Raw genomic sequence first — 14038 nt, 5'->3', positions numbered from 1 at the left:
GACAGAACAGCAGCAGAAATAACAGACTACATGAGTATATAAGGACTATTGCATGCAGCCATAATAACAAACTTCAGCTTCCTTTTACTATTATTGTCTTTACTCAGCAAGAAAGTTGGAAAGATTAGAAATATATCCGACTGCCTCCCAAATTGGCAGTCAGCTGGTTTGTATGAACAGGGCTTTGGGAGAATGTCCTCCAGTTAATTATGGTCTCAGTCTGTGCCAATTAAGGTGCCTTAGTTTATAAGCACATTAAATGCCAAGAACAGATTCATTTATAAGCTTAGCAACTGGAGAAGCTGCCACTGAGTGATTGTTTGCAGAGCAGCTATCCAACTGAAAGGACAAGATCAAAGTCTATGAATCTTCAGATATTTATTTTAGACCAGTAAGATGACAAATTCAGCTCACATATATCAAAAAGTTACAGTAAATGACATCAATGACGCATGCATTACTTAATGTTACATTAGCTGTCAAATCCAGACCTCTTGGTAGCCCTCCCCTTCCTGGCTACACCCCTTTGAGGCATGGAGGTACGAAGATAACCTCTGCCTTGATTAGATTGCTTCTTCTGGGTTGGCAAGGAGTTTAAGTTGTACATCTGAATGACGAAGAAAAACCCAGCGAACGCCTGATTCTGCAGGTACTGAGGCAGCCGTTGGACACTCAGCCAGCTGGTCTGCAAGTTCTGAACCAGAGCTGAAGGCCCAGGTGAACTCCTCATTACCTCCTGAGTAAGAAACAAATTTCAACAAGTTCAATTAGATTTTATTTGTACAGAGCCACATCACAATAACAGTCGCCTCAAGGCACTTTATATTGTAAGGTAGAGGCCCTACAATAATAGAGAGAAAACCCTAACAATTAGACAACCCCCTACGAGCAAGCACTTTGGAGACATTGGGAAGTAAAAACATACATGCAGAGTGGGAGGTACAGATACTTAGGTTAATGTTTTATATGCATTTTCTGTGCTAAACACATCAAGAACAGCTCACAGCACACCTGAACAGCTTGAATCTTGGACCCAGCTTCATGGTAAAGCCTTCTACACATTTTAGCAGTGAGTGAGCACAGTCGCTCAGGGTAATGGCCCCTGAGCATGACCACTTCAAAACCTTGCATCAAGCGAGCTTCTTCTAGAGATACAAAGAAAAGAAAGGCATCTAAATTGAACCAAATGGCAAAAATCACATAGAAAGCTAATAAATGAATTTTAGGTTACCTTCTTGTGTTGGGGGAAGCATTTGGTCCACCAGAGCCTCTGACAAGCTCAGAGCTGTGTCCAGTCCCACAGTTGTCACACCAACGACTGTCTTCAGAGGTGATCGGTTAATGCCATCATTCATCCTCCTCATCACCCAGTCAATTGTTTGATTGGCTGCAATGCTCATCCCAGCCTGAATCTCATTCATTTTGGTTTTGGCAGGGATAACAATCTGAGCAAAGAAAATTAAATCACAACATAAAATATTTTATTTATTATTCCAGACTTTATAGACCTGTTGTGAGTTATAAGGACTTAAACGAGGAAAGGAAATGCTACCTGTTCTGTGGATGACACAATTACAGAGAATGAAGCCTCCAGCCAGTCGAGACTCTTGCAGGCAACATCATTTGCATAGGAAACTGAAACATACCCATGAATAGTGTTGGTGTTTATCCAAAAAGCAACTTTGACCTGATGGTCAATGAAAAAAATGTCATTTCAGTCTCATCTCTAATGTAATGCATTGTATCCTGTTGCTGCAATCTGTCAGGTTAACTTGTTCAACTGCTTGTAAACAAATACCTAATCAATCAATCTTTATAGATTGATTTGTTTTGCTGCCCAACATGGCAGCAAAACAAATTCAAGCATGTAGGGATGTCAGTACGATCTGCTGAAGTTCAAACCCAGCACAAGAGATGATTGAAATTACTTTGAACATGGCATGATGGTAGTGCCTGGCGGGCTGGTCTGAGTATTTCAGAAACTGCTGAACTATTGGGATTTTTCCCCACACAACAGTGAATAGAAAAAAGAAACAACTCTGGATGAAAATGCCTTGTTAATGCCACAGGAAGAGGACAGTAACACAAATAACCGCTTGTTACAATCAAAATATGCAAACGATCATCTGAAATACACTACCTTGGACCTTGAAGCAGCTGGGCCACAGCAGTACTTAATAAAGTGGTAGTGAGTGCTGGTTAAAATTTCTCCAACTCCAAACCCGACTTTAGACAGCTCGTTGTGCGAGAAAATCCGAATAAAACGGTTTTTTTAAATGTTCACAAAAACCCTTTGCATTGCAGAAGGATCTGGGTGTTTACACCATTTTCTGTACAGATTAAGGTAGTTGAAAGATGGAGAAAACCAGATGCTCTAATGTCATTTCCTACATCTTTATGGAAGAGTCCTAACAGTAGCTACTTACTCTGGGGCTCCAGTTTAACAATGACAGGTGACGCTCTGTAACAGGCTGCTCTGCCTACAGCTGTCACGCTGCTCTCCAGCACTTCACACGCAGACTTCAGGCCGGGATGCCTGGATTTTGTGCCCGTGTACAAGACCGATAGTCTGGCACAAGCCGAACGAACGACGGGCAGATTCGCCAGCCTGGCAGCTGCACTGGGTGCTTTCTGCAAAAGGGACAGAAGAGCGTTGGAAAGCCAAGTTGGTGTGAAAGCCATGGTGAAAGAAGTGTTTTCATTTCTTTCGCGTTTAAATGCCAAATGAGCATAAAAAACATTTGGAGTTTCGGTAAAAGTATAGGACTAAGGGACTTAGGGTGTTTGATTGTACTCACCTGGTTGGTGTTTACGGTCATCTTTTGTACACTTTGAGAAAACAAGAACAAAAACAATTTAAAATGTAAATCTTTTTCGGAAACTTCACATATTCAGTGTAAAGGCTAAAATGAAATAAAGCAACCAGGGCGAAAACCTCCGCTCAAATAGCGTGGGAGAGGCAATTAGTGGCCCACCTGTTCTTAACTCTCCTTGTAATCTCGCGTGATTTCATAGCAAGAATAAGGTCACAAATTAAACGTCTGCTCACGATAGCCACACTGGCGTAAGCTCCACAATTGTGAGAATCACCCGCAGGACTTTTAATTAATGTTGTTACAGAGAATACAGAAAATAATAATACAGACGCTTTTTTTAATGCCGCTTCTTTTTCATTGATCTCCGACATTAAAGGTTGACTTTGCAATACTTCACCTGTCCGGTGGAGGACCCTAACGCTGTGAGCAGGATTTGAACCTGCGCGGGGAAACCCCATTGGATTTCGAGTCCAACGCCTTAACCACTCGGCCATCACAGCTATGTGTCAACAAAAACGTCAACCAATTAAACAGGAAGAAGAAGAATACCACATGGGGCAGACAACAGGAGTCAGCAGTAGCGGCATGTTCATACCTAACTGTAAATATTAGCCATTATGGGATTCATTTATTGCTTTAATCACCTCAGGCCTGCTGTCAAAATAAGAGAGTGAAATAAAGGCCTAAATACTTACAATATAACGTAAATGTGAGAAGAATTAGGTATTTTTCTTTACTTGTGAGCTGCCACAGATTGCTTGTTTGATAATCGAGCTCTGGGAGGTTATTAGTTTTCCCAATGCGCCGCTGAATTAATGAGGGTAAACACCCAATTATGGATTAACGAGGCTTTCCGACGAGTTTGTTTCGCAGATCTGTGCAATGTGTGCCTATATGCCGAAAAGCAGGCTGTAAAAAATAAACGTTTAAACAAAGCAAATGTCGCGGCTGATTTACACCCACTGCCAGGGAAAAGCTTTATAACCGTAGCGCCTAATTATAGGGAAGGCAAGTTAATCACCGCGTGTGCTCTACGGGGACTGGTACTGTAAAGATGCTCGTATGCGCACTCAGGTCTGTGCGCGCATACCGATGAGTTGAGGACAAAAAGGCAGTTTCCGAGTGATGAAGAGTGATGTTTTGGCCCCCACAGAGGAGCACGCTCTGAGCCACGAGGTTCTGTCTGTAGCGCTGCTGCTGCTGTGGCTGCGGCAGACGCGTCTCCTGCACGCGACGTGCTCCGAAACCGTTTTTTTTTCAGTCCCCCCAACTCCTAGGGAGGGAGTGTGTTTTTTTTTTTTTTTTGGGGGGGGGGGTATCACAGGGTTTGGGAATGGTGCCTACGCTAACGCAAAAATAAATAAATAATAATAAAATAAAAGACTGGGAGACACAGGAGAAGCACGTGGAGTGGGTGGTCCTCAGCACACAGCTTTCACGTGGCTTATAGAGGAGAGCTGAGCCGTCACAACAGTCAGTCTGGTGCTGCAGCAGCAGAGAGACAACATCAGCATCAGTATGGCTGTGGAGATGGAGCCCGCGGAGTAAGTGCGCTCTCTGTTTGCCTTTGTTTGTGTGCACAAAAAAGTGATCGGACTCTGCCACCTGTTTGACTTTAAGAGAAAATAATAAGGTTTGTCTGCTGTCATGCGCTCCATCGCTTATTAGGTGACATATCTTTGCGTCGGTGTGTGGGATCGTTGCATATTCCCCTTTTAAAATAAGCCGCGTAAACGGAGCCTTTACAGTTTGTGTTCGAAACTGCGCTGTTTTTGCTGTCCTGTCTGCTGTGAAACCTCCTGTGTTATTGATACCCAGTTTAATGCGACCAGTATGGTTAATTTGACACGTGAGGCTGCTCAAATGGTTGTAGTCGTGCTGTGTGCGTGTGTGTGTGTGAGGGGGGTTCGGACTGTTTTGCAGTCAGGGGCTCCTTCCTCCACATGTGCCTGTTGATCTAAGACGATCTCCGCCCCCTGGTAAAGGCGTGGATGTGCTTTTTGTTGTTGTTGTTGTTGTTGTTGTTGTTGGTTAGTCATTCCTGTGGGGAGTGCAGGAATAGACAACTGCAGGAATGTTTAAATTTTTGTGTTGCTTAAAGTGGAGTTAATTTAGTACAAAAGCACTGGCTCGTAGAATCAGTGGGTGAGGTTCGTTTAATCTGCAGGTGCCACTGGTGCACGTTAAACCATAAAAATGAACGTCCAGCAGAGAGGAAGATAAAAGGGGCACCTTGACTGTCAATTGTATAAATTTACATTTGTAATATACTGGCATATTTATAATTAGAGTTATTTGTAGTTAGTATATTTGTTTTGTAGCTTTGTTGTATATTGTATTAATTAATTTAGTTTACTTAGTTACTGTTCTTACTGTCTTGGAGCAACTGTGACCACATAGTTTCCTCTGGGATTGATCAAATATCCTGATTCTGATTGTGGATAGGACAGCTTTATGCCCAGCAGGTGGCTCTAAAGTGGAACAAAAGTCCACATGAGACAGGCCTTTTGTGCTGCGACCTTTTCCTTTTAAGGCTGTGCCCACGTGTGGCACCATCCCAAATCAGATATTGTTGAACATTTCCCCTTTGTCTCCGTAGTGTGATCCGTCTGATAATGCAGTACCTCAAAGAGAACAACCTCTACCGGACGCTGACCACGTTACAGGAGGAAACCACCGTCTCCCTCAACACAGTGGAAAGCATCGAAAGCTTTATTGCAGATATAAACAAGGGTCACTGGGACTCTGTCCTGCTGGCTATTGAATCTCTCAAGTTGCCTGACAACATACTTATTGACCTTTATGAGCAGGTAAGTCTTTGGATGTTCAGCTAATGCTTTCCTTGGCTTCATTTGTTTATTTGTAATTGATCACGTTCTCTTCAACAGGTTGTTATGGAGCTCATTGAAATGAGGGAGGTGGGCGCAGCTCGCTCGCTCCTCAGGCAAACCGACCCGATGATCATGCTGAAGCAGACCCAGCCAGAAAGGTACGGCCACCTGGAGAACCTGCTAACCTGTTCCTACTTTGACCCTCGTGAGGTAAGAAAGCAAAGTGCTCGGACAGCTGCGTCAGAGAGCGCTTCATAGGTATAGCTAACATCCTTTCAATCCCACTGCAGGCGTACCCAAAAGGAAGCAGCAAGGAGAAGCGGCGCAGAGCCATAGCTGAGGCTCTGGTGAGGGAGGTCAGCGTGGTGCCCCCCTCCCGCCTCATAGGACTCCTGGAACAAGTTGGTGTAAGTGCACTGATCGATATCCTTCTGAAAAACCCGCTCTAATTACAGGGCAAGTAACACTTCTTAATCGATGGAGACAACACTGTGTGATAGTTTGTCAAAGATACCAAAGAAATACCTCAGTTTTATGTATTTTTTTATACAACAGCACCACTTTAATTAGGGTTTCCTGAGGGCAACAAACACTTTTCTGCAGTCCTTCCAACTTTCTGAGTGTCTTACTTGGACACAGAATTTCACTTTAAACAGACAGTTTTGGTTAAATCCCAGTAAAACATAACAGTCACTGGGCTGTTTGCTTTCCAGGTGAAATAGATCTCACACACACTTTTGTGTCGTCTGATCAGGACCTTTAACAGAGTTCTTTCCGTGTGAAATACTGAAAAATGTATTAACTTTTTTATACCTCCAAATTCTGCACATTTAGTCAAAAAGTAATGTAAATTTGAAACCATTTTTTGAGAGATTTAAAGTTTAAAGGATGCAGGTAAGCTACAAAAACAACAACAAAAGAACAGTACACCAGTCATAAAACAAGAGCAAGACCCTCATTTGTATTTATATTTAACTTTTTTTTTCTTTTTCATTTTCTTTAGCAATTTCATCCCTGACATGTTAACAAGCTCAGTTATATTCTTTAATTTGAGTGATTGACGTGGCAACATAGTGAGTTTCTCAAGACTGAGTTTCTACATTCTCAGAGACATACTGTACTGTACATCCTCCTGTGCAAGATGCTATTTTTGTTAGTGAGCTGTTACACAAGTGCTGCCAGCTACAGCAAAGTTCTGAATAGCCTCCATTCACTTTAAGTTATAACTTGTCTAATCCAGGAGGCTAATAACAGTCATGTTAAAAATAAGGGAAAAAACAAGAAAGAAACTGGACTTGGACAATATTTCAAAGTGGGAAACTTGTGTTCTTACTGCCAGAAGTTGCATTACATTATTGTACACAGCATGAAAATAAAAAAAATAATTTGGTAGTTCTTAGTATTCTTGATTTTATTGAGATTTTCACTGTTTTATTTTTTCTGCTGACTCTTTTTCACCGTCTTGCAGTCTATGAAACTACAGCAGTATACAGATCACCTCTCCCCTGATATGACCATTGATACATCTGCCTGCAAAGAGAAATATGTGGAGAAAGAGACCTTTCCAAACCAGCTGTACCGCCACATCAAGGTCTGTAATGGCACTTGGAAAAGGATTTTGTTTTCTAGCAGAGCACTCAAGTGACCAAATTTATTTTAACAACTAAATGATCCGTTGGGGTGATTTATCACACTGTTACATTTTATACAGGAGAACTTTTTTATGGCTCTTTTTGTGTTTATCATCCTTTATGTGCAGATACTCTAACATGTTATACTATAATTAGTGACAATTCTCAGTATTTTCTAGGCAAAATTCATGGAAGTTGATTAGGGCCACTGGAAAAAAAAAACGTGAGGTCATGGCTTTTTTTAATTCTGGGGGGAGAGGGGAATCATAATTTGGACTTTTTTCTCAGAATTCTGAAACCCCCTCTGCACCCAAATTCTGACTTTTTTAAAATCAAAATACAGATTTTCTTCTGATAATTTCAAATTGTTCTCAAAAGCTGAATTCTTTTTTCAGAATACTGACTGATTTTGCCAGAAATGTGACTTTTTTCAGAATTCTAAAAGACACCAAAACTCATTACTCCTAATCATCCATTCCAAAGGAATTTTGGCATCACAGCTTCACCAGATCTTTATGCTTGGTTGGTTTAGAGGGGATGTACTACATGAAAGTGCACCTGCCTCTGCACGCAGCTGTTTATCCACACAAAGATCACCTCCAGCAATATATTATCTGGGCAACAAGCCTACAGACATTGTCCAAATATCCCTGAAACCTACTTGACTATTTGGCTGTTGTTAAACAACGTGTACTAACTGAATTGGATCTTTCACTGCAAAACGTTACAATATACTGATTAAAAATGGAGAATTCAAATAAAATTAACACCTATAATAAAAAAAACAGCTTCACAACAAGTGGTTGGAGAAGTAGGCAGAAAAATGAATAACAGGACACATTTGTATGATTGTATGATTGAATATATCAAATTATTGTCCATCATTTGAAGGTTAAAGAAGAGGTTGTTATTTCCTTGGTTATTATCCCAATACATACACACAAAAACACTGCAAACTAATTACTTTGTGCACCTGAAGGCACTTCATCTAGTCTCTAGCTGTGCTCTCATCACTTCTATCCAGATGGAGCAGCCTGAGTTGCTCATCCATGCTTATTCTCTGCCCAAGGTCATTAAGTGAGAATAGTCAGCCCACACAACAGCAGGCTATTGAAAAACTTTACGTCTCCCTGGAGTCTCCTAATATTAATTAGTGCCTTATTTCCTTGTCTGAGTGTGAATCTCAGGCTGCAAATCAAACAGGAAAGCACGTGTGCTGCAAGCATTAATAAGCTTTTCTGTGTGTGCAGTTTGGGCGGCGGTCACACGTGGAATGTGCCCGTTTCTCACCCGATGGAAAGTATTTAATTACGGGGTCAGTAGATGGCTTTATTGAGGTCTGGAACTTCAACAGTGGAAAAATTAGCAAGGTGAATATATTTCAAATCAGGAAACTAAAAATACTAAGATTTATTTTTAAACACATCACCTCCTACATACTGTGTAATACCACATTTTCCTAATTTTGTGTTTTCATTGCTGAATGAATGAACCAGGATTTAAAATATCAGGCCCAAGACAGCTTCATGATGATGGATGATGCTGTGCTGTGCATGTGCTTCAGTCAGGATACAGATCTACTGGCTACTGGAGCTCAGAATGGCAAAATAAAGGTTGGATGGGTTCATATTTGTGTGTGTACTTTCCAGATAAAATAAACGATCAATAACTGTATCCATACGATTTATGAATATATTGCTGACGTAATCTATCTTTTGATTTTTCTTTTGAAATGTGTGTGTGTTGTTGGGGAAGGTGTGGAAGATCCAGAGCGGCTTGTGTATGCGTAGGTTTGAGCATGCTCACAACAAAGGCGTGGCCTGTCTGGGCTTTTCCAAAGACGGCAACCAGATCCTCAGTGCCTCCTTCGACCACACCATCAGGTGGGATTCGATGTTGTCATGGTTTCTGTGTAGTGAACACGCTGCAGACTGCAGCTATTCGTCTTGCACAACATAATGTAGAGAATTTGTGTGTGTGTGTGTGTTTATATTTTATTACATTATTAACATAACTTACATGTAACATTGTTAAAATTATAAGTTTAAATTTGCAGGGTTAACACTGACTGTATTCACATAAGTAATATATTCACATTTAAAAATATATTTGTGGTTGATGTAAAGCCTTCCACACAAATAGCTTAAAATTGTACTAATTTAAAAATGAAATGAAAAAGAAAATCTGCTCTCATTAACAAAAAAACATTTAGAGACATATCAAAAGGAAAGAGGAAACCATTTAAATTGAGAGCCTTGTGGCAAGAGTTGCCTCGTCTACCGTGGGAGGCAAGCGAGAGATCTGACTGCCCTCAGACATGATTCACAAAAGTTTTGAAGGTGCACACATGGGCGTCGCTTCAGCAGGAGGAAAGCAGCGGTCTCTTTCTACATCCCACAGCTGATTAGCAAAAAACTGAAAAGTAGATTTGGCAGTTTAAATCCTTTAATGCTTTCTAAACTGTCTGCTAGAGCACATTTTGGAAATTGTGCCTACAGTGACTCTGCATTTTTCCACTTTAGCTGCAAAATCTGTGTTTGGAAATCATACTTTTGCCCCCAAAAGCCATAAAAAACATGCTCAACTAAAAGTGCAAGATGCCAGTTGTTCACATACACTGTGCACCTGTAAATACGCAGTGCCTACAAAGGACAAAGATGTCTTCCTTTTGCTCCCACCCTCATGCACGCACTGAATCCCCATCACCGTTGTGGAGCTGAATGTTATTTCTGACTCCTGGGGGTGTGGGCTGAGCCTCTCTGCAGTGTTGGAAGCACATGTGCTGTGTGGGTGTAGCCGAGGAACCATGTGCTCAGGCACAAAGCTGCAACGTGTTCCTCTGCTTGAAATTCCACACGCGGGGTGGATTGTTTACAAATGATATATCGTCCCGCAGGACAGGAAGCGAATCAGTAGGCATTATGGGTTTTGTCACGGTTTAAGTAAATCTGCACCCAGCCACACAGAGGAGCTAAAAATAGCACATCAGCAGCTCAGTGGCACATTTCATCCGCTGTCGAGTAAAATCCCCTCTTTGAGTTGAAGAGGGGATTGTTAAAATGACTCAGCAATGCCCTTTTAATTCATTTCAGTGTCCTTTATCTCAATCAATTCCTCAACAATGTCATCTCCAGAGTCCATGAGCTGAAGTCAGGCAAGACGCTAAAGGAGTTAAATGGCCATTCATCATTCGTAAACGATGTGTTCTTCACTCAAGATGGATTTCACATCATCAGCGCCTCATCAGATGGCACTGTGAAGGTACAATTTGCATTAACAGCGTGGCGCCACATCAGAAGACTCTAGAAAGTCATTCAGATCTGTTCTGATTGGTGTCATTACACACGACAGCTGAGAAAGTGCTGAGCTACTCTAAAATCTGAGATTTTTCTCCTGTATTGTTCAGATTTGGAACACAAAATCCTGTGAGTGCATCCACACTTTTAAATGTCTGTCGAGGACACTGGATGTCCCCGTCAACAACGTGATCCCTCTCCCCCAGAATCCAGAGCACTTTGTGGTTTGTAACCACTCCAACGCTGTGGTCGTCATGAGCATGCATGGCCAGGTGAGAGCAACTTACTCTTCTCATAGAACCTCATTTAAATCTAAAGAACGAGACTTTGCTATGCTATTATTAATGCAATTACAGCTGCATTACACAGTGTTATTATTACTGTTTCATCTACTAATTAATTTTCAATTAGTCATCAGAAAATTGTAAAAAAAAAATTGTATGACTAAAGGTGATGACTTATCAATAGTTGTTTGACTTACAGTACAAAAATGCTGCTCCTCTGTGGAGATGTCATAAACCTACATTTTCTCTAATGGCCAGTGTGGGGTGACTTATTCGGTCTCAGTAAACACTTTCCTAATCCGTTTATGATCTTCGTTAGCAGTTTTAAGTTTGCTTCAAATACATCTCATTTTGTAATTTGTGGTACTTTTAGCTGTAAAATATACTATAAAACAGCAGATGATGGCTTACACACTCAATTGAAGACTTCAGAAAAGTAGTTTGCAAAAAGTGAATAACATCGCTAGTGGACAAATCCACTAGTCTATGACAGGAAATGCAAGAAAAACTCTCTAGTCTTTGTCAAAATGTAACAAAACCTGCATATTAGCTCCTTAAAATGAATGAGCAAATCTGAATTGAAGGTAAAGTTGAAGGTGATTGTTTTGTTCCCCCCAAAACAATCACCCCCAAATGGTTCTTTGAACTGAAAAGACAATGCATTTTCAAAGTTACTTACAATGTATTGTTTATCTCAACCTTTTATTGGTGTTTTAGATTCACACTTGAATATATTTGTGGAAGCTTAACATCTCTCTCTCTCTCTCATCTCCTCAGACTGTGAAGACCTTCAGTTCAGACAGAAAAAGAGCAGACTTTGTGTGTTGCACCCTGTCACCCCGCGGGGAGTGGATTTACTGTGTGGGGGAGGACTTAGTGCTCTACTGCTTCAGCTATACAACAGGAAGGCTGGAGAAAACGCTGACTGTAAGTGCTGCTGCTAATATTCACTTATTATTAAAACTGTTTTGCATCTATTAAAATTTGGGCTGCTAGTGTTTTTCGTCTACGCTCTAATAAGCTTCCATGTTCCATTTACTTACTGTCCAAAACATGCTGTGTAGAAAATGAGCTTTACTGCATACTGTCAGCTAGGGCTGGGCCATATCATACCTTTCACGGTAATACCGGTATATTGTTGGGCAACGATAAGAAAATGAAATATCGCCATAGAATATGGGTAAAACGCGCATGCGCAGTGCCTTTGTTTTCATACGCACATGGCGGAAAGAGCATGGCAGCGACGGAGAATGAGAAGGTCGAAAGCGGAACATTGAATGAAAAGGATGAATCAGAATTGGTTTGTAAAAATGCTGCAACTTCAGTGGTGTGGAACTGGTTTAGCTTTCGGCCGTCAGATACACAACAAAGCACTATTTTTGGTAGAGCATGCTAGCGGGCCGTCGTTATTACCGTGTTTTTTGGAAAATACGGCACACTTAAAATCAATCCTTTGATTTTCTGAAAATCGTCAGCGCCCCTTATAATCCCGTGTGCCTTATGTATGAATTCTGGTTGTGTTTACTGACCTTGAAACGATTTTATGTCATACACGGTGCTCGAAAATCTGTCAAATGTTTCAGTACGACTTTGCTAAGCTACGAACCCGCACCGCTTGATGGATTGTCGGAGCATTGCGGCTATCGTAGGCAGGAGCCTCGCGGAGTGATACGTACTGCGCTTCAACATAATATTACCGTATTGTGTGTGTATAGCCTCTTTTTAAGTTTTGTGGATATTATACATGGTTATGCTGAGGATATGTCGGCCAATTTCCACTGGAAATGCCTTTTGGTTAAACTGTCAGCAAGGATTTTGCACTGTTACGTTTTTATATAACTTTAATGCACATAAAAAACAGCTGCTTGTTTAAGTGAAAATACATTGATGGTGGCTCAGTTATATCGTTATCGCAAATTTTCAAATGTATATCGTGATAAATATTTTTGGTCATATCGCCCTGCTCTACTGTCAGCTGTTGGTCTCAACCAGTTATCACTGTTATTTCAGTGTTTCTACTGTGACCTCCTAAAACAGTTTATCACCGTAAATTATAGCTGCATATCTTTGCCAATGCATCTTGTTGCAAGTTGTTAACAAATATTTTTTGCCTTTCTTGAGGTGTTACAAGCATTCAGCTCTGTTGCATATTACTTACTCTTCTTACTGCACATTTAGAGAAATGGATTTTCACAACTAGTCTAAGGTGAATGCTGGCCAGATGTAATAAATCACCATGCTGGCTAAACTTTAAAGGTGTTCCTAGGCAATCCACTAGAGGAAAAAACCCATTACACATCCATATCAATCACAGTCTAAACACACAATCTTACCTTAATACACAAAATCTCTGTTAGTTTCCAACCAGGCCTGGCACACTGATGTCTAGAAATCACCTAGTAATGTGTAAAATTGCCCATCTGTAGCATCAAAGTGACATTATATTACTGTAAATGATTTCCACGATCTTCGCAGCATTTTTTTTTAAGTGTTGTTATTGTTTAGCTATGTCACTGCTGCTGAGTAACAATAACAGGGTAAGGGGTGGGTGGGAGCAACTGATGGGTGATGGAGAATGTGTACTGATCTGTCTTCCCTGCACTCACAGGTTCACGAGAAAGACGTAATTGGCATCACTCACCACCCACATGAGAATCTGATTGCCACGTACAGTGAAGACGGTCTGCTGAGGCTATGGAAGCCTTAAAGTGTCACCTGCATTATATTGTGGAGGACCTACACAGCTGTTGACATGGTGTATTAAAATCTATTTGTGCCATGAAAATGCTTTGAAAAAACAATCAATGAATATGAAAAAACCACCTTTAAATTATAAATAAATTTACCAATCAAAGTTTTCCCCCCCACTTTAAAGGATTCTGTATGTTGGTTTCTTTTTTTTTAAAATTCCTTGTGGAAAATTTAAGGTAAGAATGCCAATATTTATGTTTTCTTTAAGTCAGCAAATTCTCAACAAAAAAATAATCTAAAGTAGCTGCACTTTAAACATGTTTTTTCCTTCCATATTTTGATTTTGAGTAATTTATTTGTAATTCATTAGCATTTGCAACGCTGTTTAGGTCCTCCATACCTTACACCTTCTTCCTCATGAATCCAACTTCACCAGTTTGAATCCCCATTTTCATCTCTTCTGTCTTTATTAGACATGAAAATGCATGA

The 14038-nt window shown here is 40.7% G+C and overlaps 2 protein-coding genes and 1 non-coding gene across 3 annotated transcripts; 1 reads left to right on the top strand and 2 right to left on the bottom strand.

Moving 5' to 3' along the window:
• Positions 1–361: 361 nt before the first annotated feature.
• Positions 362–2965, bottom strand: LOC102199622 (perilipin-2). Its single transcript, XM_005726770.1, has 6 exons — positions 2799–2965; positions 2427–2631; positions 1553–1635; positions 1232–1445; positions 1012–1145; positions 362–736 (listed from the first exon to the last, which is right to left on the bottom strand). The coding sequence occupies exons 1-6, from the start codon at positions 2817–2819 to the stop codon at positions 473–475; spliced, it is 921 nt and encodes a 306-aa protein (XP_005726827.1). The 5' UTR covers positions 2820–2965; the 3' UTR covers positions 362–472.
• A 269-nt stretch (positions 2966–3234) lies between these two features.
• On the bottom strand, positions 3235–3316 carry trnas-cga (transfer RNA serine (anticodon CGA)). The gene has a single exon. It is a non-coding gene; the product is annotated as a tRNA-Ser (tRNA).
• A 962-nt stretch (positions 3317–4278) lies between these two features.
• LOC102199146 (SMU1 DNA replication regulator and spliceosomal factor) lies at positions 4279–13824 on the top strand. Its single transcript, XM_005726768.2, has 12 exons — positions 4279–4360; positions 5416–5626; positions 5705–5857; positions 5938–6054; positions 7116–7238; positions 8529–8648; positions 8775–8891; positions 9034–9161; positions 10413–10539; positions 10685–10846; positions 11636–11785; positions 13467–13824. Exons 1-12 carry the CDS (start codon positions 4335–4337, stop codon positions 13563–13565), a joined length of 1533 nt encoding a protein of 510 aa, XP_005726825.1. The 5' UTR covers positions 4279–4334; the 3' UTR covers positions 13566–13824.
• Positions 13825–14038: the final 214 nt, after the last annotated feature.

This window comes from Pundamilia nyererei, unplaced genomic scaffold, assembly GCF_000239375.1.
Source record: "Pundamilia nyererei isolate P.nyererei 1_Seehausen unplaced genomic scaffold, PunNye1.0 scaffold00022, whole genome shotgun sequence".
Classification (NCBI taxonomy): domain Eukaryota; kingdom Metazoa; phylum Chordata; class Actinopteri; order Cichliformes; family Cichlidae; genus Pundamilia; species Pundamilia nyererei.
The sequence above is the reverse complement of the archived record's forward strand: the minus strand, read 5'-3'. Positions and strand labels throughout refer to the sequence as shown.